Here is a 26,590-nt window from a genome sequence, read left to right as displayed (position 1 = left end):
CCCTGGTCAATTAATTGCAGAAAGATTTGCAGCATCTCTTCTCGAAAAAACTAATAAAATGCCTGTGAATCACAAACGCCGAGTTGTTGTCCTCTACAATATTTTGCATTTATCCTTTCTCTCAGTGGCGTGGCCCAAGCTCACTCTTGGGATGCAAAATGACAAAGAGGCCTCTCTCTGTCCAACTATCTACATCGATATACACTATATATATATATATAGTAAGGTTACAGGGTTCCGTGTCCACATAAATACAGCGGGTGGAGCTTCTCTGTGTTCGTCTGACAGTGACAGTGCGCTACAGTGGTAGCGACTTAGCGAAAGTAAAACGTCTCCTGTGTTGTCATCGAACCAAGTGTAGTCATTTGAAATGAGGTCTACACAAAACCGTAGAGAGACTTCCGCGCAAGAAGGACCAACACAATCAACATAGCCTGACTGTGTTAGGGGGAGTGAAACCCCCCACCCCCCTTTCAGAATGGTTTGCCCCTGCAGCACGGGGGAAGTGCGTGTGCTTTAGTGATGTGTCGTTCGCTCTTTGAAGTGAACGATGGGAGCCAGCTCCCACCTCATTGGGAGCCGGAAGGGGAGGGTTACACACACACACACACACACACACACACACACACACACACACCCACACACACACACTCGCGCGCTGCAGTTTAGAGAAGGAGGGGGGGGTTAGAGAAGAGACACACACACAGCAGCACACTGGGCAGCACGCGAACAAGACAGACAGGGAGACGAGAGAGCTAGTTCGTGAAAAAAAACAACACGGTGGAAAGTGGAAAGGTGAGAAAATGGGTAGGAAACGCAGTGAAATATGGACTCATTTCAATTTAATTGATGGTTCAAAGGCAGCGTGTAGACTGTGCAAGGTTAAAATATCCCATAGATCAGGCTCCACAAATAACCGGCACAGGCACATCAGAAATGTCCACCCATCAGTACAATTTGAAGAGAAAAGACAAGCAAGGGAACCAGCTATTAATGAAGGTGCTAGTGTGTCTGCAACTGTTGCTGCAATGTCACAACTGCCTAGATGTACAACCCAGAGCTCTATGAGCCACTTTATTCAAAAAGCTATAAAACCAGCAAAACAGAACACAATTGACGAGGAACTGGGTAAAATGATTGCAAGGGATTTTCATCCATTTTGTGTTGGCTGTGTGTTGTCGCAACATCTGTCCCCTCAGAGAGAATCTTCTCCAAAACAGGGCAAATATTAACAGAGAGGAGAAACAGGATCAACCCCTCAAAGCTGAGGCACTTGGTTTATCTTCATGCCAATCTTGGCTAAAGACAAGCTAAAACCTTTACCTGGATGCTGCTTTTTTACTTTTTGTTTTACAAATTTTAATTTATAATTTGTTGCGTGGTATTCAAAGCTTACTTATATTTTACTGTAAATAGTTAAAAGCTTATAAATATACACATTCAGAGATTTGAACTTTTTGACGACATCGTTTTGAGATGGTCTTTGTACTTTGTTTTTATTTTTGTAGCACTCCATGTTGAGTATGTTCAGAAGAATATAAATAAAGCCATGTAAATAATAAATATTTGATAGAATGTCTTTTTTTGCATTAGAACTTCATTTTACGTTATTTTTGGTATTAAATTAATTTAAGCAACAAAAAAACTGAGGAGCCATTTGGGAGCAGAAAGAGGGAGCTCTTTGGAGCCGGAATTCCCATCATTAGTGTGCTTGTTTGTACGGCAGGCAGTTTCGAATACAGCGGCACATAATGAACACTGGTGTCGAATGTCTCGTTATTCTTCAACAAACATACAGAAACAGACTGCTGTGTTGAAAGCAAACTTGAGAAAAACGAAGTATGCAACCATGGTTTAAATCCACTATAGGCTGAGTACTAGTGTACCTTAGATGTGCACTTTATAATGTTATATTGCTGTTTTGATTTCATAAAAAAAGCTGTTAAAGCAGCTGTTGTGACAAAATATATTTTTCACCGTTATTGATGGACAGTAAATCTCAATTGTGTGAGAGATTATGTGTGAATAACTGCACCAAGTGAAAAATGTTCATGTAAAATTGAATATCGAAATTATTTCAGTAAATATTTTCAATTGGCACATAGAAAACTGATTCATGATTCCATGTTGATGAGAGCATTAAAATGGGGAAACGATAAAAAATGTGTGAGTAATCACGATGAATTTTTTAGTTCATTTGAGTGAATTATGACAGTTGCATTTTTAATTAGATTAAATATTTTAATCGTTTGACAGCTCTACTATATATACATGCAACCTGTCAAAAGAAAGGTGAGACTCTCTTCTTTCAGCAGAAAAAAGTTTGTTTCTAGCTTTCTCTGTTCATTGGCAATCAGCATTAGAGAACCGCTATGTTTTATGGCAAAGGCCGATTTTCTGAAGAAATCCAGAGAAAACGAGCTTTTTGTAAAAGCATGCATTTCAAGCATCAGTTCAAGTTTTATACTATTTTTTGCTTTGTGAATACCTCAATAATGTGTTCCTCCTACAAAAGAACATTACAAATAATGTTTTTGTAGCAAAATAATTTATTTGCACACAACAAAACTATTGAACTATGAACAAAAGTGCAGCTGTGGAGAAGATTTTGGCTTCCATCCAGTTTGTCACCATGTCGATTCATCCCACCACGTCCAGATACACAACCTATCAATTATAGAAACATAAAAAGTTGCAAATATAACTTGCTGCAGAGTGAGGTACAATGATTTTATTTACCTTTCTTTTCACCACCAAAGCGAGGAGTCGTCATCTTTTGGCTTCTGGTTGGACAATCTGTAATTTATAGAAGTATGTACAATTACCACACTTTTATTTTTCTGTTCTTTTTTATTGTTGCTTTCCACTTACATTTCAACATCTCACATCGCACAAATACATGCTCGCACACTGCTTTTTACACCATTCATTCCAGGTTGCTCAGCATCCAATTTGAAATGAAATGGAATATGAATTTAACACTAGTGGTTTTAGCAGAGCTGAGCGGACCAAATGTGTCCTGTTTTTTTTTTTTTTTTAAACGACATGCAAGTCAGCACATTTACGGCGCATATTTTCATCCGCATCAACCGTACATAAATGATTAGTGTTACTGGCAACTTTATAGTATAGCGGGGAATGTAGCAGTACATAAAAGTGACTGAGTAGGCATAAGAAGTGATGAAATTTTGAATGGGAACTTGCAAGCTAGTCAGCAGTTACCTCCTCGTTCCAGCGGCTCTGGCGAGGACTCTCAGCTGCTTTCCGTTATGTCCAAATCGCTCTCCAAGTCATCGTTTTCGCCGTCGTCTTTACGAGACGATTCCAATGAATCGCTGACATGTGCCCGGCCATGCGAAGCAATGCAGCCTCTGCCGTCATCGCTGGAATTCGCCGGGGAGACGAGTTGTGGGCGATGTGGGGTATTGGGAGGCACAAAATGCTATGCCAAGCGATGGTCGGTGACGTGGAGCATGTTCATCTTTATTAGATGAACTCGAAACTTGGCGTGATCTATGCGGGCCGCGTGTAGCACGCCATGTTTGTGCAAGCCGACGTTCGTTTGACGGGTGCCGCTTTCAATGACGTGACCGGAGCGTCATTTTCTCTTCCACACAAACACCATCTCCTTTGTTGTTTTGTTTCGAGGATGCTTTTAGACCGAAAAAAATCGTTTTTAGTTAGTTATTTCCTTTTCTCCATCGTTGCTAGTTGCTAATGTTCCAATCCACTTTCCACATACGCCCCTCCTTCACTGTACACCCCTACTTCTGCGGTGTGATCCTGGTTTATTTTTGCACCACTGCCACCCGATGGCCATTTTTTTGCTATTTAACATTGCCGTCAAGCCTAATCCTGTGGCGAGAAGTTGCATCAGACTCTCTTTCACCCTCCCCCATGAAAAAACGTGATTGACGTATTAATATGTCATGGCGAGGGTGCGGCTATGTGCTAATTGACTTATTTATACGTCAAAGGGTGTAAAAGAGTTAAGCAGGCACAATTTAATACAATAAAATAGTTCCTGCGCCGCAACACAATACCTCTCATTATTTGCTGTGTACTGGCAAAGTGAATAATTGTTATTTTCATGCACCCCGTTATTGGTTGGTTGTGAGGAGTGTTGATTTGTATAAGCTTGGCTTGACCATACTAAATGGGCATATAGCCCTGCTCCCCATGACCGCCGTGCATGGGACCGGACCTTGGTCTTATTAACGTATTTATACGTCAAAGGGTGTAAAAGAATTGATTAGAAGCAAATGTAAACATAATGACAAAGCTACTTATATATTACAACAACAGATACTTTGCTTCAAGCAATGTTCTCGATCTGGACCTTTTCAAATCTTATGCCGAGTTCACAACACACAACTTTTTTTGTTCATGATGTTCGCCATGTTAGGTCAACAGACATGGTCTCATAAATTTGTGCTGTTTTGGAACAGAGGTGTAGACACAGCTCAGACACCACCCGATCATCACAAGCTGCTGCAGGACAAAAAGAAAAGAGTTGAGGCAGTAGAGAAAACGTTGGTGGGCTTACAGGGGGTGACAGGACACAAGGGCGAGTACATGCCGAGGCTTGGCTTGGTGGGAAGAATTAGTGCATTGTGTGCTCTTCCGGTGAGTGTTGCATGCCGGGAGTGCATGATATGATATTTTGGTCAGAAAAGATTGCAGGTTCGAATTATCCAAGAACAAATTTGTGGCTAGTGAAAATGCGGAGTGGATCAGAACAATGCGAATTTGCTAGCCAAAGGAGCTGGTGAGCAACAATGTTTATGTCAAGCCCGGGCCATGTACATTTGGTGAAGTAGTCGGAGTTGAAAGATTTGGAATAGTGGATAACAAAATTATGAGAGTCACTGTTTTACAATATTACCGCTCAAACAAAACTTCACTAAGCTTTAGTTCTTACCTCATCTTCGGCCTGTCCTAATTCTCTTTTTAACTCTTCAACCCGCAGTCGCAGTTTTTTTACTTCAGCTTCATGGCCCTCTACCCTCCTGTTTGCATGGGCTAGCTCGACCGTCTTATCCTGGAACTGCTTCTTCAACTTTGCATGAACGTGACGAAGATCAGCCAAGTCCTAAATGCACAAAAACAAACCAAGAGTGAGGCGAATGACAAATCATGTTCTAGGGAATGGGGACCCACGCTGCCTTTTTAGGCTGAACCCGAGCAGGCTCCATGGGTGTAGGCTCGGCTACCAGGTGCTCGCCAGCAAGGAGATCTGAACCCAAGTGGAGGAGTTTAAGTATCTTGGGGTCTTGTTCACAAGTGAGGGCAGGAGGGAGCGAGAGATCGACAGATGAATCGGTGCAGCGTCTGCTGTGATGCGGACTTTGTATCAGTTTGTTGTGGTGAAGAAGGACCTGGGCCAAAAGGCGAAACTCTCAATTTACGGGTCGATCTACGTTCCAACCCTCACCTATGGTCACAAGTAGTGATGGGTCCATGAGGCCTCATGAGGCGTGTCGACACACTGACACACTGTGTTGATATTGTGCTGGTACTGTGTCACTGACCACTGCCACCTGCTGGACCTTCAAAATCCCTGTAGCCAACCAACTTGACAGACTGAACTGACTGATTTGATAATAAAGTGTAGATAATATTATTCACATCCATGCATTCATATTGTATCATTCAATGTGTTTCAATAATGTGAAAATCATGTGAATGAGGATGATTGTGGGCTTTGTCTTCACAATTTTTTATTTAGAAAAATAAGATGCTCCATGTTAAGGAGGTGCGAATCACAAAGAATAGCCAGTAAACTCATGCAATAATTGCCACAAAGCAGAAAAGTACCGCTTCGTACGTAGCAGAAAAACGAGAATAAGTGGATCCCCGAAATAGCAGACACTGACAAGTACTTCGTCACAAAAATAATATTTATTATAAACAAAAACTCTGTCTAATAGAAAACAGAAAACGCTGGTAAATAACGAGAACCAGAAAATATATTAACGTGACAACAAAAACCGCTTGCAAAAAACGGCAAGGAAAATGATTAGGAAAATACTAGAATACGCATGCACTTAGAATGCTCACAGGGGACGTCGAAAAATTTAATAATCAGCTATAGTATACGAGTAGCGCTTTCAATACATGGGCAACAGCAGTGGCACGGCATGGAATACTCCAGCAAGGAGTCGACAGCCGCAGCGCCTAGATATAGCAGGTGTAATCACAGACAAATATGGAACATGACAATAATAACACATTTAGATGATCACTTCAGGCATATTTATTCTATAGCCAAAACACCTTGGCAGCACGGCGTAACACGAACCGCGGCCATGAGTATAGCGTCTGCTTACTAAAGGCGAAAGTTGGGTTCATATGTACATCTGGTATGTTTCTTCACAATAAAAGGGATGAGTAAGAGCGCTATATATAAGATAAATCCTTAACACTCCAGTGTTTTAAATTTCAGTTTGTTGCGTTTCTTGCATGCTATTTCCCCTGCTGTGGAGAACACACACACAATGGAATAAGACATGCCAAAAATCCGAGAGGCACTTGGTGAGGCAAGGAGATTTGAATAAATACCTTATTCTCCAAAAGGAGATCAAAATGGCTCTACACGGCGGGCAATTTGCGTTTGTCCGGAAGCTGCTCCATAATATGCACATACTGTAGCAACATTACTCAAGTGTGCGCGCCTCAGCAGTCGGTAGTCCGCTGCACTCTACTGTTCGCGTGAGCATGTACTCACGGCGCAGATGCCACCCATGTCACATATTAATTTCCCTGCAGGTACACATCATGTACACCTGACATGCCTTGTGTTGCAAAAAAAAATGCATGCCATGCATGGGTAATACCCCTCGTGGCATGCATTTGTTTTTGCAACACAACGCATGGTCAGGCAGCATCTCAGCCCGGGACAGAAAGAGACTGGAGCGACTGGTCAGGAAGGCCAGTTCTGTCCTGGGTTGCTCCCTTGACACTCTGGAGGAGGTGGGCAACAAAAGGATGCTAACTAAGCTAAAAGCTATGATGGCCAGTCCCTCCCACCCCCTCCAGCCCGCCCTGACAGCACTTGGTAGCTCCTTCAGCCAGAGACTGTTACACCCGCGCTGCAAGAAGGAGAGATACTGACGCTCGTTCCTACCGACTGCTGTCAGGCTGCTGAATAAAAATAACAACAACAATAATAATAATAATAATTAAATGATGTGAAAGACAATTGTAAATAGCACTGCGATTTATCCATTTTGTGTTTATATTGCACTTAATTGAACGGTGTTTGTTGTTTTTTTTTCTTCTTTCTACCTACATTCTTGCTGCTGGAGGCTGTAAATTTCCCCAGTGTGGGACAAATAAAGGATATCTTATCTTATGTCAGGTGTACATGATGTGTACCTGCATGCCACGAGGGTTTTAAAGAAGCTTCGAATTACGACAACAGCTGAGATAGCCTAGCCGACACAACGCTCGAAGTCATACAGACACGTTTTGCTGATAATCTGTGTTTTCCTTTTTGCCTAAATATATATTTTTATTCGAACGAGGGTGAGATCTGTCTTGTTTCGGCAGGCGGCATTGTGTCGCTGGACGCACATCCTTATAAACACTGTGTGGTGGGCTTTTGCTGCATTGACGCAGTCCAGGCTGCGCAGTTCATGTGTTGATCACGTGATCATCACGAAGCAGCACACGCACCGACACGTGGATTGCTCTGTGAGCTCGACTCACACGCATCGGTGCTACTTGGACCCTCACAAGCTACGGGCCGTGACGGAGAAAACGATATCCCGGATACAAGTGTCCGAAATGACTTTTCTCCGCAGGGTGTCCAGAATCTCCCTTAGAGATAAGGTGAGAAGCTCGGTCATTGAGGAGGTGCTCAGAGTCGAGCCGCTTCTCCTCAACGTCGAGAGGAGACAGATGAGGTGGCTCTGGCATCTGATTAGGATGCCTCCTGGACACCTACCCAGTGGGGTGGTCTGAGCATGCCCCATCCCCAGGAGTCCCCGAGGACGGCCTAGGACACTTTGCAGAGACCATGTCTCCCAGCTGGCCTGGGAAGACCTCGGGATTCCCCGGGAAGAGCTGGAAGAAGTGGCTAGGGAGAGAGAAGTCTGGGTTTTCCTGCTAATGCTGCTGTCCCCGCGACCCAACTTACTTACTTATCCAGGTAAAGATTTTGCAATACCGACCAGACTTCAGACTGCTCAAACTGTTCTTGAGCCTGGTGGTTTTAGCACAGAGACATCGCAGTCTCTTCCAATGATCTTCTCAGGTGCTCTCACAATGCACAGCAGACTCTTTTTTTCAGGACACGGTGCAAGCGCCGTACCACACGGTGATGCAAGTGGTCAAGATGCTCTCAATGGTGCCTTTATAGAATGTCTGCATCATGGCGGCGGGGCTCTTACTCTCCTCAGTTTGTGTCACGGTTCTGTGTCAGTCTGGCCAGCAGGTGGCATTAGCGGACTTCGGTGCACACCTGCTGCCAATCTATGATTAGTTACACTCTGCATTTAAGGAGCCCTCTGCGATGCACATGTTGCTGGAGTATTGCATTTTGCCTTGCTACTTCCTTGCTCATTGACTGCTATTGCTATAGACCTCGTGTTTCGCTTTTTGGACTCTCGGTGCTCAGTATTTTGTAAGTATGGTTCTTAGTTTGTGATTTGGCTCTCGCTTGCGTCTAGTGGTTACATTGTTTTTTTGTTTGCCTTCGCGATTCTTATTTTCCCCCCTTGCCTTTTGTGCAAGCGCTTTTTGTTATTCGTTTTTGTGCCCTCTGGTCCTTGTTTTGACCAGCACTTTATGTTACTACTTTGTCAGTGCGAATTTTTGTATATTAAACCCTTTTGCTACGGAGACCTTGTTTGGTGTCTGCACTTCTGGGATCCCAACTTTATATCGGCTTGCCCGAACGTGACAGTTTGAGGAGGAAGTACTGGCGCTGGTGGGCTGTTTTGGCATCTGAGGTAGTTTTTAGGCTCCAGGTCAGGTCTTCAGAGATGTGCACACCAAGGAACTTGGTGCTACTCACCCTCTCCACTGCGGTGCTGTCGATGATCAGTGGAGCATGCTGGGTGTGTGTTGTTCTGAAGTCCACAACAATCTCCTTCGTTTTTTCCACATTCAGGTGTAGATTGTTGTCCTTGCACCACAAGGCCAGCCTGTTCACCTCACTCCTGTAGATCGTCTCATCGTTGTTGTTGATGAGACCCACCACAGTCGTGTCATCTGCAAACTTAATGAGGAGGTTGGAGCAGGATGAGGGAGTGCAGTTGTGGGTCAGCAGAGTGAAGAGGAGTGGGCTAAGCACACATCCTTGGGGGCTCTCGTGTTCATCATGATGGTGCTGGAGTTATTTCTGCCTACCCGAACTGCCTGTGGCCTCCCTGTCAAAATGTCCAGCAGCCAGTTACACATGGAGGCGTTGAGCCCCAGGTGGGACAGTTTGTGGATGAGCCATTGCGGGATGACGGTGTTGAATGCTGAGCTGAAGTCGATGAACAGCATTCTGACGTGTGAGTCCTCGGTCTCCAGGTGGGTTAGGGCTGAGTGGAGGGCAATGGAGATGAGGTGTTGAAATGTCGGTGAAGACATCTGTGACCTCCTCAGCACAGTCTTGCAGGACATGACCATGGATGTTGTCAGGTCAGCTGAGCGAAAGTCCACAAATAGCAGTCTGGCATATGCCAACTTGTATGCAGCGAGGGCTGTTTGAAAGTGCTCTATAAATACTGTTGACTTGACTTGACTTGACCCTACTCTCAAGATGCCTCAAAAGAAAGTGCCGAATAGTAGACACGGCATCACTCGTACTACAATTTTTAGTGTAGGCAAATTGATATTGATCCATTGTAGTTTCCACCTCCTTGCATAGTTTCTCTACAATGATCTTCTCTAACCCTTTAATCACATTGGAGGTTAAGATCACTGGTCTATAATCGTTGTCATCCCGTGGACAGAGTTTTTTAAGAACCGGAATTATAATCGATTTCTTCCAGAGCCACAACATCTCTGTGTCTACACACAGCTGGAAGAGAGGATGCCAGGCCGGTATTTGTTCCCCAGCGAATGTTTTTAATAAATAAGCAGACATATTGTCTGGTCGTGTGGCTTTGTTTACACACAGTGATTTAAAAAAAAACCTCCGTGAGCCGTCACCTTAGCGTGGTGGAGGGGTTTGCGTGTCCCAATGATTCTAGGAGCTAAGTTGTCTGGGGCTTTATGCCCCTGGCAGGGTCACCCATGGCAAACAGGTTCTAGGTGAGACGCCAGACAAAGCACGGCTCATAGACCCTTATGATGAATACAATAGATGGACCAAGGTTTCCCCTGCCCGGACACGGGTCACCGGGGCCCCACTCTGGAGCCAGGCCTGGAGGTGGGGCTCGTTGGCAAGCGCCTGATGGCCAGGCCTACACCCATGGGGCACAGCCCGAAGAGGCAACGTGGGTCCCCCTTCCCATGGGCTCACCACCCATGAGAGGGGCCAAAGGGGTCGGGTGCAATGTGAGCTGGGCGGCAGCCAAAGTGCTCGCCACGGATTGTCCATAACAAACACCTTGTTCAAACATAAGGGTGTCCATATGTGCACTTGGCACCAGGATACCCTAGGCCGCAGTTCGATGATCGACTTTGTAGTTGTATCATTGGATTTGCGGCCGCATGTTCTGGACACTCGGGTGAAGAGAGGGGCGGAGCTGTCAACTGATCACCACCTGGTGGTGAGTAGGCTCAGATGGTGGGGGAAGATGCCAGTCCGTCCTGGCAGACCCAAACGTATTGTGAGGGTTTGTTGGGAGCGTCTGGCGGAATCCCCTGTCAGAAGGAGTTTCAACTCCCACCTTCGACAGAGCTTTTCCCATGTTCCGGGGGAGGCGGGGGACATTGAGCCCGAGTGGACCATGTTCCGTGCCTCTATTGTTGAGGCGGCCAATCTGAGTTGTGGCCGTAAGGTGGTTGGTGCCTGTCGTGGCGGCAACCCCCGTACTCGCTGGTGGACACCAGCAGTGAGGGATGCCGTTAAGCTGAAAAAGGAGTCCTATCGAGCCTTTATGGCCTGTGGGACCCCAGAGGCAGCTGACGGGTATCGACTGGCCAAGCGGAACGCAGCTTCGGTGGTCGCCGAGGCAAAAACCCGAGCGTGGGAAGAGTTTGGTGAGGCCACGGAAGCCGACTTCCGGACGGCTTCGAGGAAATTCTGGTCCACCATACGACGTCTCAGGAGGGGGAAGCAGTGCAACACTAACACTGTGTACAGTGGGGATGGGGCGCTGCTGACTTCGACTCGGGACGTTGTGAACCGGTGGGCAGAGTACTTCGAAGACCTCCTCAACTCCACCAACACGTCTTCCTTGGAGCTGGATTGGCAGACCGGGGTGGTAGTCCCTCTTTTTACAAAGGGGGACCGGAGGGTGTGTTCCAACTATAGAGGAATCACACTCCTCAGCCTGCCTGGTAAGGTCTATTCAGGGGTGCTGGAAAGGAGGGTCCGTCAGGAAGTCGAGCCTCAGATTGAGGAGGAGCAGTGTGGTTTTCGTCCCGGCCGTGGAACAGTGGACCAGCTCTACACCCTTAGCAGGATCCTCGAGGGCATGTGGGAATTCGCCAAACCAGTCTACATGTGTTTTGTGGACTTGGAGAAGGCGTTTGACCGTGTCCCTTGGGGAGTTCTGTGGGGGGTGCTTCGAGGGTATGGGGTACTGAACCCCCTGATACGGGCTGTTCGGTCACTATACCACCGATGTCAGAGTTTGGTTCACATTGCCGGCAGTAAGTCAGAATCGTTTCCAGTGGGGGTAGGACTCCGCCAAGGCTGCCCTTAGTCGCCGATTCTGTTCATAACCTTTATGGACAGAATTTCTAGGCGCAGCCGAAGCGTTGAGGGGGTCCGTTTTGGGGGCCTCAGTATTGCATCCCTGCTTTTTGCAGATGATGTGGTGCTGTTGGCTCCTTCAAACAGGGCTCTCCATCTCTCACTGGAGCGTTTCGCAGCCGAGTGTGAAGCGGTTGGGATGAGAATCAGCACCTCCAAATCTGAAACCATGGTCCTCAGTCGAAAAAGGGTGGAGTGCCCCCTCCGGGTCGGGGAGGAGATCTTGCCTCAGGTGGAGGAGTTCAAGTATCTTGGGGTCTTGTTCACGAGTGGGGGCAGAAGGGAGCGGGAGATCGACAGGCGGATTGGTGCAGTGTCTGCTGTGATGCGGACGTTGTATCGGTCTGTCGTGGTGAAGAAGGAGCTGAGCCAAAGGGCGAAGGTCTCAATTTGCCGGTCGATCTACGTTCCAACCCTCATCTATGGTCACGAGCTATGGGTCGTGACCGAAAGAACGAGATCCCGGTTACAAGCGGCCGAAATGAGTTTTCTCCGCAGGGTGTCCGGGCTCTCCCTTAGAGATAAGGTGAGAAGCTCGGTCATCCGGGAGGGGCTCAGAGTCGAGCCGCTTCTCCTCCATATCGAGAGGAGCCAGATGAGGTGGCTTGAGCATCTGATTCGGATGCCTCCTGAGCGCCTCCCCGGTGAGGTGTTTCGGTCATGCCCCACCGGGAGGAGACCCCGAGGAAGACCCAGGACACGCTGGAGAGACTATGTCACCCAGCTTGCCTGGGAACGACTCGGGATCCCCCGGGGAGAGCTGGACGAAGTAGCTAGGGAGAGGGGCTTCCCTGCTAACGCTGTTGCCCTCGCGACCCGGCCCCGGATAAGCGGTAGATGATGGATGGATGGAGGAAGAAACGACAAACTAACACTCTGCGATAAAAAACGGGATTCAAAATGGATGCTTGCAAACGTTACTTGTAAACATTACGAGCCTCTCCCCCAGAATTTTCTTTACGGATTTGGAACAATATAATATAAGTCCATTTCGACTGGAAAAAAAGTGGAATTCCGCCAAAAAGCGGAAAAATCTCATCCCTGTGTTTAGACCGTGCTGCTCTTTGTTGTCGGTTGAGATCCTTGTGGGCCAACTTAATCCCAGTGGTGTCACTGAGCCTATGGACTCTTTTCTTCCTTTTTATACATTCAATACTTCTTTCATAATATACGGCTTATTGTTTGCATATATTTTTACCGTTTTTGAGGGATAATGTGCATGCAGAAAGAGACATAATCTGTTATTACTCCTGCAGGCTCATGAACATGTTCATTTTTTAAGTAGAGGTACCAGTGTACAAGTTAATTTATAAATTGTAATTCTTTTGTTGACGGAAGCAAATTGGAAAACACAAAATCAACTCCACTTGAAAGAGAAATGTGTAAACAGACTTTTTTTTTACCTTGTTTTTGTCAAACAACTCTGTCTGCATGGCCTTGAGGTCTGTGTCGATTGCTGTTGCAGCCTGGCGACGTTTCTTAGCTATCTGTTCTTCCAAGTCTTCAGTCTGAGCCCGCAGCTTCTTGTTGTCCCTCTCCAATGCCAGTTTCTCTGTCTCCAAGCGCTCTCTGCGCCCCCATTCGGCTGCATTCTCCACCTGCAACTTCTCCATCTGATAGCCACAGAGATTTTACTTATTATTTTATTTAAAAAAAATAAAAATAATAATAATAATAATAATAATAATAATACATTTTATTTATAAGCGCCTTTCAAGACACCCAAGGACACTTTACAATAACAAAAAACACAAAACAATACGGGTTGAGCACCGGCAGCCAAAACACGCCACCGTTCACTTTTGCAAAGGCAACAAGCCATTCAGCACATTAATCATTTTTCTTCAACGATTATGTTTTTATGATCGCGAGAAGCCACAATCAAAATCACAATTACATTTCGATTGATTGCCCAGTCCTAATATTGAGTGGCAATATCAGAGTTGATGCCAAATAATCTTAGGTCTCATGAGGTCAAACATATCAAGTCCTTATCATCATTCACGAATAGCAGGGGGTCCACCACTGATAAAAATGGACGACGTGGCCGGCGGCGCACCCTGCCATGCTGAACCAAAGCATGCTTCAATCTACTTGATCAAGAGCATTTATTTGGTTTGGTGGCAGGCAAAACTTGCTCACTTCCAGACCCAGAAATTGATTTTTCGAGTATGTGAAGGCCTGCGTAGCTCATAACTTTAGTGTGGGACTCTGCTGTGTTCAAATACACCATGGAAAATCGAGGACTCTTCTGCTTTGCAAGTCACAATTTAGAATGGCGTGCTTCGAAACTGAAACATGGCCCCATTTGATTTCATGTGAATCAGTGCTAGTTAGTACCCACCCAAATCGGTCCATCCTCAAAAAAAGCCCAGTTACACCCCAGATTCTCATTCCTAGGCATCCCTGTTCGTGCGGCTTTCTTGGACATGGACATCAGAAAAATGTCCGCCTAACAGTTCACAGTGGAGTTCAGATGTTCTCCCGATGCCTGCGTAGGGTTTCTCGAGGTACTCCGGTTTCCTCCCACATTCCAAAAATATGCATGTCAGGTCAATGGAACACATTAAATCAGGGTTGCCCAACCTTTTTTGACCGAAGATCTACTTTTCAAGTAAAACAACCTCCCGCGATCGAGCCGTGACTGCATGTGCACGCATACGCTCACGCACGAGCGAGCGCACAAGCATTCATGATGAACGAAACAGAAAAAGAAAGTACAAAACTTTGATTTACTTTGGCCTCCTGCAGGCCAAGAGAATATTTACATTGTGTTGGAGGAAGATTGACGTGTCTTCCATAAAGTCCTGGTTCAAAGAAATGGCAATGTGTGTCATACTGGAAAAGTTAACTTATGCACTTTTATTAGGGGTAAATCGCAAACATTTGAAGAGGTGTGGAGACCTTTAAACCCTTGTGTGCTCCAAATTAAAAAGGCCTTAAGTTACGCATTTTACAATTTTTGTAATGATGTATTTTGTGTTATACAAACATTCTTTTTTTTTTCAACACTCAAAATGTTCAGAGGCATCTGTGCTATCCATACATACATAGTTTTTATTAGTTCTTTGGGATTTTTTATTCTTTATTTTTTGCAAAAGGAAAAAAAATTGTGTCTGGAGGTCCCAACAAAGCCCTACTAACAATCCCGACCGGACGTGTTCATGTAAAATGCATTGGTTTGAAGCCTCCTGCAAAAAGGCAAACTCATTTGCGATCCTCTGGCGCCACCTAAAAGTTGCACAATTGGAATGACCTCAACCCAATAATGTGGCATGCATACGTCTGTCCAAGCGAGACCAAAGCGATTGATGTAAAAATCGCGTCAAATGCATGTTTACACATTAGGTTTACGATGCATTCAAAAATATGAATTATAATGGGTCTCTATGGTGCAAAATTTGTAAATTGTGAAGATTAAGGTATCAAAACGTTTTTTTATTATTGCTGCAATGCCTGAGAATTATCAGCCGGTGACGTCATGAAATTTAGGCCATTTTAGAACCCCTCCATAAGTTTCAGCTGTCTCGTGTTTTTCTGAATGTCTTTGCCTTTGATTCAAAGACATCATTTTACATTTATCGCAAGCGGTGCACTATGAGGGTTAAAGGAATACCTCAAACAATGTAAGATTATGCTCAAGTTTACAAAGTGTGACTTCCATTTTATTTATTTATTATGATAAACAAGAAAAAAAACAAGTCTTGCAAGGTATGGTATTAGTCCTTTCATATCACTGTTGTGAGTTTAATAAGAACAGATTTTATTTTAGATAAAATGGATGGATAATGCGTGCTTGCGATTGGAGAATGTTGATCCAGTTCCTTGTGGGTGGCGAATAGTCATGTTTCCCATCCAGAACACTGAGGCAGTTTGGAAGTTGCACCAAGCTCAGAATCTGTGAGCAACATCTTGTTCTTTGTCTACACCAGGGGTACCCATTACGTCGATCCTGATTGACCGGTAGATCTAGGACAGGTCCCGAGGAGATCCGAGCGGTGTAGAGGAGAAAAAAAACATTTGTGTGTCTTCGTACATGTTAGTAATATAGTTGTTGTGTTAATGTACGCTTCACCCTAATCGTCCTATCAGTCTCATTTTCCCCCAAAAAATATTTAAAAAATAAAATAAAATAAAGCAAGTAAATCATTTTGTTTGTTTGTTTGTTTGTTTGTTTGAGTTTGTTTATTGAACATAAAACATATACAGTAATAATTTGACAGAAAATAAGGTCGATAAAAAAGTAAAAAGAAAGAAATCAGTCTTCATTCAACACAGTTACTATGTTCAAGGGAGTAGGAAGAAGTAAAAAACTATTATCTAGTCCTACCCCGTTATGTGTTTATATCTAATAAGTCATTTTTATATCAATCAGGAAAGAAAAAAGTAAGAAGAAAGAAGTCTCCATTAAGGCTCATACTTTACCCTTAACCGTGATATTTTTACAACTTTTGGTTTGTATCGGGAATATATACATCCACACCCTGGCACTCTTGTGTCAATTTTCTCTTGTATTCATAATGGATATTTCAATAACTTTCTCTATTTATCAACTTAGTTCTGATGTATCATTATATTTAATGTTTGGAATTTATCATTTTAACTCTGATTGATGTAGGTTCGGACTATTTTTTTGAATTTGTTTTTGAACTCAGCAAGCGATTTACTCATTTTCAGGTCCGTTTCGAGATTATTCCACAGAATAACACCTTTGCTAGATACACTTCTTTGCTTGATGTTTGTTCTTGTTTTGAGTTTTTTTGAATAAGTTGGTACCTCTTAATTCATAGCTGCTTTCTCGAATTTTGAAAAACTTCTGAATGTTTTGGCAGAGCAGGTTATTGTGTGCTTTGTACATTAATTGGGCGATTTTAAAGTCAACCAGGTCATAAAATTTCATAGTATTTAATTTGATAAATAGTGGATTTGTGGGATCCATATATTTTGATCTATTAATAATTCGAATTGCCTTTTTTTGTAGTTTGAGAATAGGGAGCGTGTTTGTTTTGCAGGCATTTCCCCGTATTTCCACACAGTAGGTCATATATGGTAATAATAATGAAGTGTATAATGTGTACAAAGATCTCTTATTTAGCACTTCCTTGGTTTTGTAGAGGATCCCTACGGTTTTGGCTATTTTTCTTTTTATCGATATGTGATTTCCAACATAGTTTTGAGTCTATTACTAATCCGAGAAACTTGGTTTCATACGCTCTTTCTATTTCAATTGAGTTTACCATAATTTTAGCTTGGTGTTTGATTGGTCTTGTGCCAAAAACAATTAACTTCGATTTTGCAGGTTAAGTGACAATTTAATTCTGTCAAACCAGTTTTTTAATTTGTTTAATTCGTTTTCTACGGTTGTCAGGAGCTGTTTCAGATTTATTCCAGAACAGTAGAAAGTTGTATCATCAGCAAATGGGACACATTTAAATTGTTTTGAGACCTTGCAGATATCATTTATATATAAGATGAATAGTTTTGGACCAAGCACTGACCCCTGAGGAACTCCGTGACTGATTTTCAGTTGATTAATTTTTTTATTGTTGAGTTGCACATACTGATATCTGTTTTCTAAATAACTTTTTATCCATTTATAAGCTATACATCTAATGCCATATCTTTCTAGTTTTTTCAATAATATACTGTGATCTATTGTGTCAAAAGCTTTTTTTAGATCTAGGAAACCCCCAACTGTAAATTCTTTGTTGTCTATATTAGTGGCTATTGCTTCCACAAACTCCATAACTGCCATTGAGGTGGTCCGTTTTTCCCTGAAGTCATATTGATTCTCACTTAGCAGCGCATGTTTTTGTATAAAGCTATCAAGTCTGTGAGAAAATAGTTTTTCTAATATTTTTGAAAATTGTGGTAGTAGTGATATTGGTCTATAACAGTGGTCCTCAACTAGAAATGCTGTCGGTCCACTTCTTTTTTTATAAGACCAAGGTCCGGTCCCATGCACGGTGGTCATGGGGAGCAGGGCTATATGCCCATTTAGTATGGTCTAGCCAAGCTTATACAAATAAACACTCCTCACAACCAACCAATAATGGGGTGCATGAAAATAACAATTATTCACTTTGCCAGTACACAGCAAATAATGAGAGGTATTGTGTTGAGGCAGAGGAACTCTTTTATTTTGTTACGTTGTGCCTGCTTAATAATAGAAATAGCCCTTTTAGGGAAATAAGACATTTTTTACTTTAACTTTGTTAAACAGTAGTTGTCTTTTTTCCCCTTAATTTAACAAAAGCAAAACAAAATACTAATTTTACCAAAATAAATACTAAAAATGAAAACAAAAATATTATTTTCATTTGTACAATTCCCCTTTTCACATCCCCTCTGAAATCATTGAAAAATATATCAGAAGAGGAGTTAAGAACCATTTTAAATACTGAGACAAGGGAACACAGGAATGTTGTCTTGTCTAATTGTCTGTGTGTGGCTCTCCTGTGCTGAAGCTGTGAGCACACTGTCTCTGTTTCCTGACACAATCATCCATTTTGAATGCGTGACGCTGATGTATGGGCACACCTTAAGTTCAGAGGAGCCAATCAGCGCATCGTTATCGCCGACATGCCCCCGTCTCCAGTTCGTCAAACATTATACACACACAGAGTCGCGCTGCTGCGTCCTCTGCAATACATCTGTTAGTGCACACAAATAATACAACGGATAATTTTAACAAGCAATCGCGGTAATGCGGATTATAGTCCATAAATAAAAAATGTATAACGTAAAAATCACTTTATAATTTATTATTTTATACAATTTGCCGAGGGTCCGGACAGAGGAGGCCCAGACAGAGGAGGTCGGCGGTCCGGTCGTGGATCGCGGTCCGCCAGTTGAGGAAGAGGGGTCTATAATTTGTGAACAGATGTCTTTCTCCACTTTTATAGATTTGAATAACTTTAGCAATTTTCATTTTTGATGGAAAGATACCAGCTTTGAATGACAGGTTGCATATGTGCGTGAAAGGTTGCACTACATATTCTATAATCTGCTTTATTATTGTCATATCAATATTAAAGCAATCAGTTGACTTTGTATTTTTATAATATTTGATACTTCTTGTTTTACAGCAGTAAGGAACATCGTGGAGGAGTTTTTTTCTACGTATCTATCTATTTCAAACAAGTTTGTTGGATCAGGAATTTGTTTTGCTAGGTTACTGCCGATGTTGACAAAATACTCATTAAATTCAGTTGCTATTTCTACAGTTTTTTCCAAAATAGTATTTTTGCCTTTGATAAAATACTCTGTATAATTAATTTTTTTAGGACTATTTCTGATTACTTGGTTAAGTATTTTCCATATTTCTCGTGTGTTACTTTTATTCTGCTCTAATAGTGCATGATAATCATCTCTTTTACTGGTTCTTATAATATTTACTAGTTTATTTTAATAGGTCTTATATTATTTTTCTGCTTCTTCAGTTCTAAATTTTAAAAACAATTTATATAAATTGTTTTTCTTTTTACATGCGTTTTCTATGCCTTTCGTTATCCATGGCTGACTTGGGTCTTTATACTTTTTGGAGACTTTAGTTAATGGAAAATGTTTACCATATAAGGAGATTATGGTAGACTGAAATACTTAAAACGCTGTATTTGGGTCTTAGTTTGAGTAGACCTCGGTCCAGTTTTGTTTTTCTAGGTCTTGCTTAAAGGCATCGATGGAGCGTTGGGTTCTTAGTATTATTTCTGTTATATGAGTTGTTGATTTAGCTTTTCTATCAAAATAATTATGAAAAACTGCAAAAACAGGTAGGTGTTCACTTATGTCATTAATGAGAAGTCCACTTTCCATTTTATGATCAATCTTATTGATAAATATGTTATTTATTAATGTGGCCGTGTCAACTGTTATTCTGCTAGGTTTCAGGATTAATGGGAAAAAGCTGTTGCTGTACATAGTATTTATGAAGTCAGTTGTTTTTTGTGTCCATTTGGGTTTAATAAGTCAATGTTAAAGTCACCACATATTATTCGTGTTTTCTTATCGTTGTAGTAACTGAGCATATCTGTTAGTTTTTATTGAATGTGTCAATACATGATCCTGGTGTCCCATAGTTGCAATTTATGATGATATTTGATGCCTTTTTATTATCCTTCCTCGCGGTCGCTGGCTTCCCTGCAGTCGTCGCTGGCTTCCTCGCGGTCATCACTGGCTCCCTCCCGGTCGGTCGTTGCTGGCTCCCTCCCGGTCGGTCGTCGCTGGCTCCCTCACGGTCAGTCGGTCTTGAAAAACTTATTGTCCGGGTCCAAGAGGTTCTCAGGGTCAAATGTCTTGTGGTCAGTAGGGTTGGAAGTCATCAAAGGGTTGTAAGGGTCATCAAAGGGTTCGAAGTCCATGTTTTTTGGTATGTGAATTTCCTGCTTCAGTAGGGTCAGAGTTTTTATCGTCGGGTGGTGAATAATTCTCAGTATGCTGCTTGATGGTGTTGAACTCGAGTCTGTTGTGTTGGAGTACTGTTGCGGGGGTGGACGATAAGTTTGTCACGTGCAGCTTTTAATTTTGGAAGGAGCTCTTTTCTTTTTTTTTGTCGTACGGCATCTGTAAAGTCTTTGTTGATGTAGATGTTGGAGCCTTTTAAGTATTTTGCTTTTTGTAGGATCCTTGATGTGTCCTTGTATCTTAGAAATTTCCAACGATGGAGACACACGCAACGTAGAGCCGCCTCCAGGTCCTGGTTCATGCGCTCTGTCTGTCCGTTGGACTGCGGGTGGTAACCCGACGATAGAATTGCCGTGGCTCCCATGGCCTGACAGAACCGCTTCCACACTCTGGAGACGAATTGGGGACCCCGGTCCGACACAATGTCCACTGGAATCCCATGGAGCCGGAAGACATGGTTAACAAGAAGGTCAGCGGTCTTCAGGGCAGACGGCAACTTGGACAAAGGAACGAAATGAGCTGATTTAGAGAAGCGGTCCACAATGGTAAGAATGACGGACTTTCCCCGGGAAGGAGGGAGGCCAGTGTCCATGGAGATGGCCACAAAGTCCATGGAGATGTGGGACCAGGGTTGAGGTGGAATGGGAAGGGGTTGAAGCAACCCTGCCAGAGGCTGGTGAGAGGCCTTACTACAGGCGCAGGTGGAGCAGGCCTTGACGAAATCTAGAAGCAGCTCCGGCCACCAAAACCGCTGAGAGACGAGATGCCAGGTCCGGTTCATCCCAGGATGGCAAGCCACCTTTGACGAGTGCCCCCACTGCAACACCTCCGAACGCAGAGGTGGGGTACATAGAGTTTCCCTGCGGGACAGCCAGCTGGGACTGGGGTTCCGTCTTGGGCCTCCTGGATCTTACACTCGATCTCCCGCCGAAGCGCCCCCAAGATGCAGTGGTCCAGAAGAATGCTCCTTGGTTCGCTGCTCCTCTCAGCAGAGTCATGGATATGTAATAGGGCATCTGGTTTTATGATTTGGAACCTTGACAATAGGTGAGTGTAAAGTTGTAGCGCGTAAGTAGTAGCGCCCACCGGGCTTCAGTCTCTTGGCAGAGCGAATGTATGCGAGGTTCTTGTGGTCGGTGTACACGGTGAAGGGCTCCTTAGTCCCCTTGAGCCAGTGCCTCCATTCCTGTAGAGCTGAAACGACGGCCAGCAGTTCACGATTTCCCACGTCATAGTTGGTTTCGGCTGGACTGAGACGATGAGAGAAGAAGGCGCAAGGGTGGAGTCTCTGGTCAACTGGGGAACGCTGTGACAATACCGCCCCCACTCCAGTCTCTGAAGCGTCCACCTCTACCACAAAAGGATTATCTGGGTTAGGATGTTGCAAAACAGGGGGGTTAGTGAAAGCCTTCTTTAACTCGGAAAACGCATTGTCGGCATCAGAGTCCCACCTAAAGGGGACCTTGACGGATGTCAACCGGGTTAACGGAAGGGCTCTCTGGCCATGGTTTCTGATGAATCGTCGGTAGAAGTTGGCGAAACCCAAGAAACGTTGCAGCTGTTTCCCAGTGGTGGGTGTAGGCCACTCCACCACCGCCTTAGTCTTGGCGGAATCAGCTCTCGGCTGACCCTTCTCAATAACAAAACCAAGAAACGTAACTGAGTCCACAAGAAACTCGCATTTCTCTGCTTTAACGAAGAGTCGATTTTCCAAGAGACGCTGCAAGACAAGCCTGACGTGGTGTTGGTGCTCTTGAAGCGAACGAGAAAAAAATCAATATGTCGTCCAGGTAAACAAAGCAAAACACGTTCAATAAATCTCTCAATACGTCATTAATAAGACTCTGAAAAACGGCGGGTGCGTTGGTCAACCCAAAAGGCATGACCAAAAACTCAAAATGTCCCAGTGGGGTCTTAAATGCAGTTTTCCATTCATCCCCCTGCCGAATGCGGACCAAATGGTAGGCACTACGTAGATCAAGTTTAGAGAACATGGTTGCAGATTGGAGAGGGGCAAACGCGGAATCTCATAGGAAGTGGATATTTATTCTTGATGTTGATCTCATTAAGTCCCAGATAGTCTACACAAGGACGTAGTGACTTGTCTTTCTTTTCTTTGAAGAAGAACCCAGCCCCCAAAGGAGATCTAGATGGCCTAATAAGGCCAGCAGAGAGTGATCTGTTGATGTACTCCCTCAATGCTTCTTGTTCCATGTGGGAAACTTGATACAAGCGAGAACTCGGAAGAGGGGCGTTAGCGAGCAAATCGATGGCACAATCGTACGGCCGGTGTGGCGACAAGGACTGAGCGCGGTCTTTACTAAACACTTGTTGCAAATCATGGTAGATGCTCGGGACTTTACCTAAACAAATGGACTCAGGCGGATCATTACGAGGAAGCCCTCTACCACCTGCAGCAGACTGCAAACAGTGAGCATAGCAAAACGGACTCCAATTCTCAATCACGGGGCGTTCCCATGTGATGACTGGATTATGTGTTCTTAGCCATGGAAACCCAAGGGTTAATGGTACGTATCGGGACCGCATCAGATAAAACCTCCTATATTCGACGTGATTGCCTGATAATCTCAACATTAAAGTGCCTGTGATCAGTTTCACCTCCGCCAGGAGTCGCCCATCAAGATCGTGAACCCTTTTGACCTCATTTAACTAACCCAGTTCGTTAGCTATTTCAGTGTCAATGAAGCAATCACCCACCCCCGAATCCACCAATGCCCGAACTGAAAGAGCCAGTGATTGACCATAAATAGTACCGTCCAGCTCTAGTCTCCTGGGAAGTCCTGACCTGGACTCCTCCGGACCCAAACGTCCTCCTACCAGCTGCAGAGGCAGCGACAACAGCAACGTTACCGGTGTGATGCTCTGATCCGGATGACCGCGATGACTCATAGGAAGCAGAGCGGCCTCCAGCATGTCGGGGCTGGAAACGAACATGACCCCCTTCGCTTCCGCATTCCTGCTGTCTTTCCCGCATACGATGATGGTCCAGTAAGATGGCCAGGTTGATGAGTTCCTCCAAGGTAATGCTGTCATCGCCGGTAGCCAGTTCATCTTTCAAGGATGAATTTAAACCACGACGAAAAAATCCACAAAGGGCGCGTCCCCGTAACCACTTCGGGCAGCCAAAATACGAAAGGAAATAGAGTAGTCGACCACTGATTTTTTTTCCTTGCCAATGATCTAATAACCGACCTTCGGCCTCTCTTCCCATAACTGTATGGTGGAAGACCCGTCGAAACTCTGCCACAAAATCAGGGAAAGAAGACCGAAGCCCGAGTTTGGCATTGCTCACTTCCAACGCCCATGATGCCGCCTCACCAGTCAACAGACTCATTATAAATTCCACCTTGGTTTTATCCTTTGCATAGGTGTATGGTTGTTGGTCGAACACCAACGAGCATTGGTGAAAAAATTGTCCACCGAAACCAGGTTCACCACCATAAAGCGGTGGTGTGGAATATTTGGTTGCCGCTCCACGGTCAGGGGGGATGGTACTCCTGTGGTAGCGTTTTGCTCCTGTTGAGGAATGCGAGCTGTCAGTTTGCTCTTGGCCTCCTTGGTTACAGGTTCTTTTATCTCTCTATAAGGTGGAGGAAGACCCAACACCACGTTGTTTTTTCTTCGGTTTATCACAAAGCAACACGAATCGATTCGGGCTCCTGTGAGTCTCAGATTTCATCAGGAAGCCCCGAACAACTTCAGTCACACGTACATATAGGCATAGTATGTTAATTATGTTAATTAGTGGCGGGCAGTCCTTCCCCTTATGTAAAAATCTGAAACAAAGAAAGTCAAGCAAAGTTCGATCGGGGCATTTTGACAAAGTACAGACAATATCTGCTGGTCCACAAATCTTGAGATTAGGGTTCGTCTTCGAAGGCACTTGACAGCCTTCAGGGACTTTTACGAGGTGGGGGACGCAAAAGAAGGCACTTGGGGGCTGTTAATCACTCAAGGGGAAATAGGACCCCAACTTCACCCTATACTCTTTGTTTTAAGTACTTCAGCAGATGTTCAGGACAGAGACTAGTGTCAATAGTTCTCATAGCAAGATGAAATTCATCAACAATGTTCTACTACTACTTCTCGCGGAATAATTCCTTAACACTCCACTCATGAGCCCAAATTCTCAAGCCGATGAGCCAGCAGGGAGATCGTTCCACGGAGTTCCGCGAGAGCTTGTTCCTACTGACCCACCTGTTGTCCTTGGCTGGTCAAGGCGGTCATAATCTTCTTGGTGTCTACGGGATCCATGTTGGTCGGATCATTCACGTTTCGGGCGAATCGAATCAAGTTGGGATCCCAAAAGTGTAGCGACCAGACAAGGTCTCCGGAGCAAAAAAAGGTTTTTAATATTCTAAAATCGTATAGTATTGTGCTGTTCTTCCACTATAGGTTAATGCAATGTCTGAGGCATACAAATATTATTTGAAGACACCATTGTGATGTTCATTTACAATGTTGCGGTGTTCTGCTGTTAAACAGCTGCTAAGATCCCCGGGTAGATGGGAGGAAAACTGCACACAATCGAAACCTCCCGCGATTGGTCTTGTCTAATTGTCTGTGTGCGGCTCTCCTGGACTGAAGCTTTGAGCACAATGTGGCGTCGCGCATGCGTCAGTTTCCTGACACAATCATCCATTTTGAATGTGTGTGTATTGGGATAGACGCGTGCTGACGCTTATGTATGGGCACACCTTAAGTTCAGAGGAGCCAATCAGCGCGTCGTTATCGCCTAACTGGAGGCCCTGCCAAGCCACGGTCTCCAGTTAGTCAAACATACAACACAAAGTCGCACTGCTGCGGTCCTCTGCAATACATCTGTTCGTGCACGCAAAAATACAACGGATAATTTTAACAAGCATTGCAGTGCTGCGCAGATTCTAGTCCACAAATATAAAATGTATAATGTAAAAATCACTTTATAATTTATTATTTTATACAATTTGCCGACGGTCCGGACAGAGGAGGTCCGGACAGTGGAGGTCGGCGGTCCGGTCGTTGATCGCGGTCCGCCAGTTGAGGCAGGTTGCTTATACAGTAAATGAAACTGTGTTTTAATTTTAGATCGAGCAAAAGCTCTAGCTCACCAATTGGTAGCCAAGAAGCACAGCGTGGCCATAAAACATTCCCTGACGATGTAATTGCCTTAGTTGGTGTTTTGCCTCTGGAGGGGTGGATTTACAAGCTCTTTCAATATTTGGAATGACATATGGAAATTCTGGGTGACAATTGTCAGTTTCATTTACTCCCAGGTCTTGACACATGTGGGGCAGGCTTCTTGAGTCATTCATTGGAGTATCCACGATTTCACCCAAATGGCACAGCATATTGTGCCTGAACCACAATGTTTCGATTTATACAAGCAAATGACCAAGGGCTGTGGCAGTGCCGACTGTCTTTAACAAACATCCTGTGTCTATGGTAGCAAGAGTGAAAATTAAGCGGTTATGCTCACGCTTTTGATCTTTCGCCATCAAAGAAATTCCTGTTACCTTTTCTTGGAATGAGGAACACTGACGACCACAACTGGTGAAATGGAGGGGTAATTCTTCTCAGGTATACACAAAATGCCAGGAGTGTGTCTTCGGCTTGAGCTGTTGCGGTATGTCCGCGGGCATGTTAACTAACCTGACGTACCTTTTGTTGGCCAATGTGTAAGTTGGCTGACAGTCGGCCATGTTTGCCGACCATTGGCTTGGTGTATTCATTCCTTAAGAAGTAGCTAAGGATACCATAGTCGTCATTTTAGTAGCTGGGGCTTAAGACAATGTGAATCCAACAGTGAGTGTACATCAATTAAAATTAAAAAAAACAAAACAAAACAAAACAAAAAAGTCTGTTCGGCTGTTACCTCAGTTCGTAATTCGGCTAATTTCTTGTCCATACTCGTACGAGCTCCCAGTTCATCCTCCAGGTCTTCAGATATGCGACCAAGTTCATCTTGATGTATTTCCCTCAACAGATTCAGCTGGTGTAAATGGAAGAGGCGAATAATGAAAAAGTGTAATTTTACAATTAGTAATGAAATGGTTAACTGATAAATCAAGATGAAATTTCGGTTAGTCAACATTAACGTTCAAAAATGTCATTATCACTGATACCACATGGCATTATTTGCCTGTTTAAGGGCCAAGAAAAAGAAGAGAGAGTCAAGTTTTTTTGAGTTGACAAAAAGTCCTTTAAAAGCTTCAGTACAGTTGCCCTAATTTGTTCCTTGACAAGCTCGTGATTATTGATTCAGAATCAGAAAACTTTATTTATCCCCGTGGGACAATTAGAGTTGTGCGAGAGCGGCTTATTATA

At 44.0% G+C, this 26,590-nt stretch overlaps 1 protein-coding gene across 1 annotated transcript in view; it reads right to left on the bottom strand.

Moving 5' to 3' along the window:
* ccdc102a (coiled-coil domain containing 102A) overlaps positions 1-26,590 on the bottom strand; it is a 133,648-nt gene that overhangs the window by 26,348 nt on the left and 80,710 nt on the right. Inside the window, exons 6-8 of the mRNA XM_052063943.1 lie at positions 26,139-26,255; positions 13,264-13,473; positions 4,922-5,092 (exon numbers count right to left, since the gene is read on the bottom strand). Coding sequence (XP_051919903.1) covers positions 4,922-5,092; positions 13,264-13,473; positions 26,139-26,255 — 498 coding nt within the window. The remainder of the gene's footprint in view (positions 1-4,921; positions 5,093-13,263; positions 13,474-26,138; positions 26,256-26,590) is intronic.

The sequence above is a fragment of the Hippocampus zosterae genome, chromosome 4, assembly GCF_025434085.1.
Source record: "Hippocampus zosterae strain Florida chromosome 4, ASM2543408v3, whole genome shotgun sequence".
In the NCBI taxonomy this organism is placed as follows: domain Eukaryota; kingdom Metazoa; phylum Chordata; class Actinopteri; order Syngnathiformes; family Syngnathidae; genus Hippocampus; species Hippocampus zosterae.
This window is presented reverse-complemented; position numbering and strand designations above follow the sequence as displayed.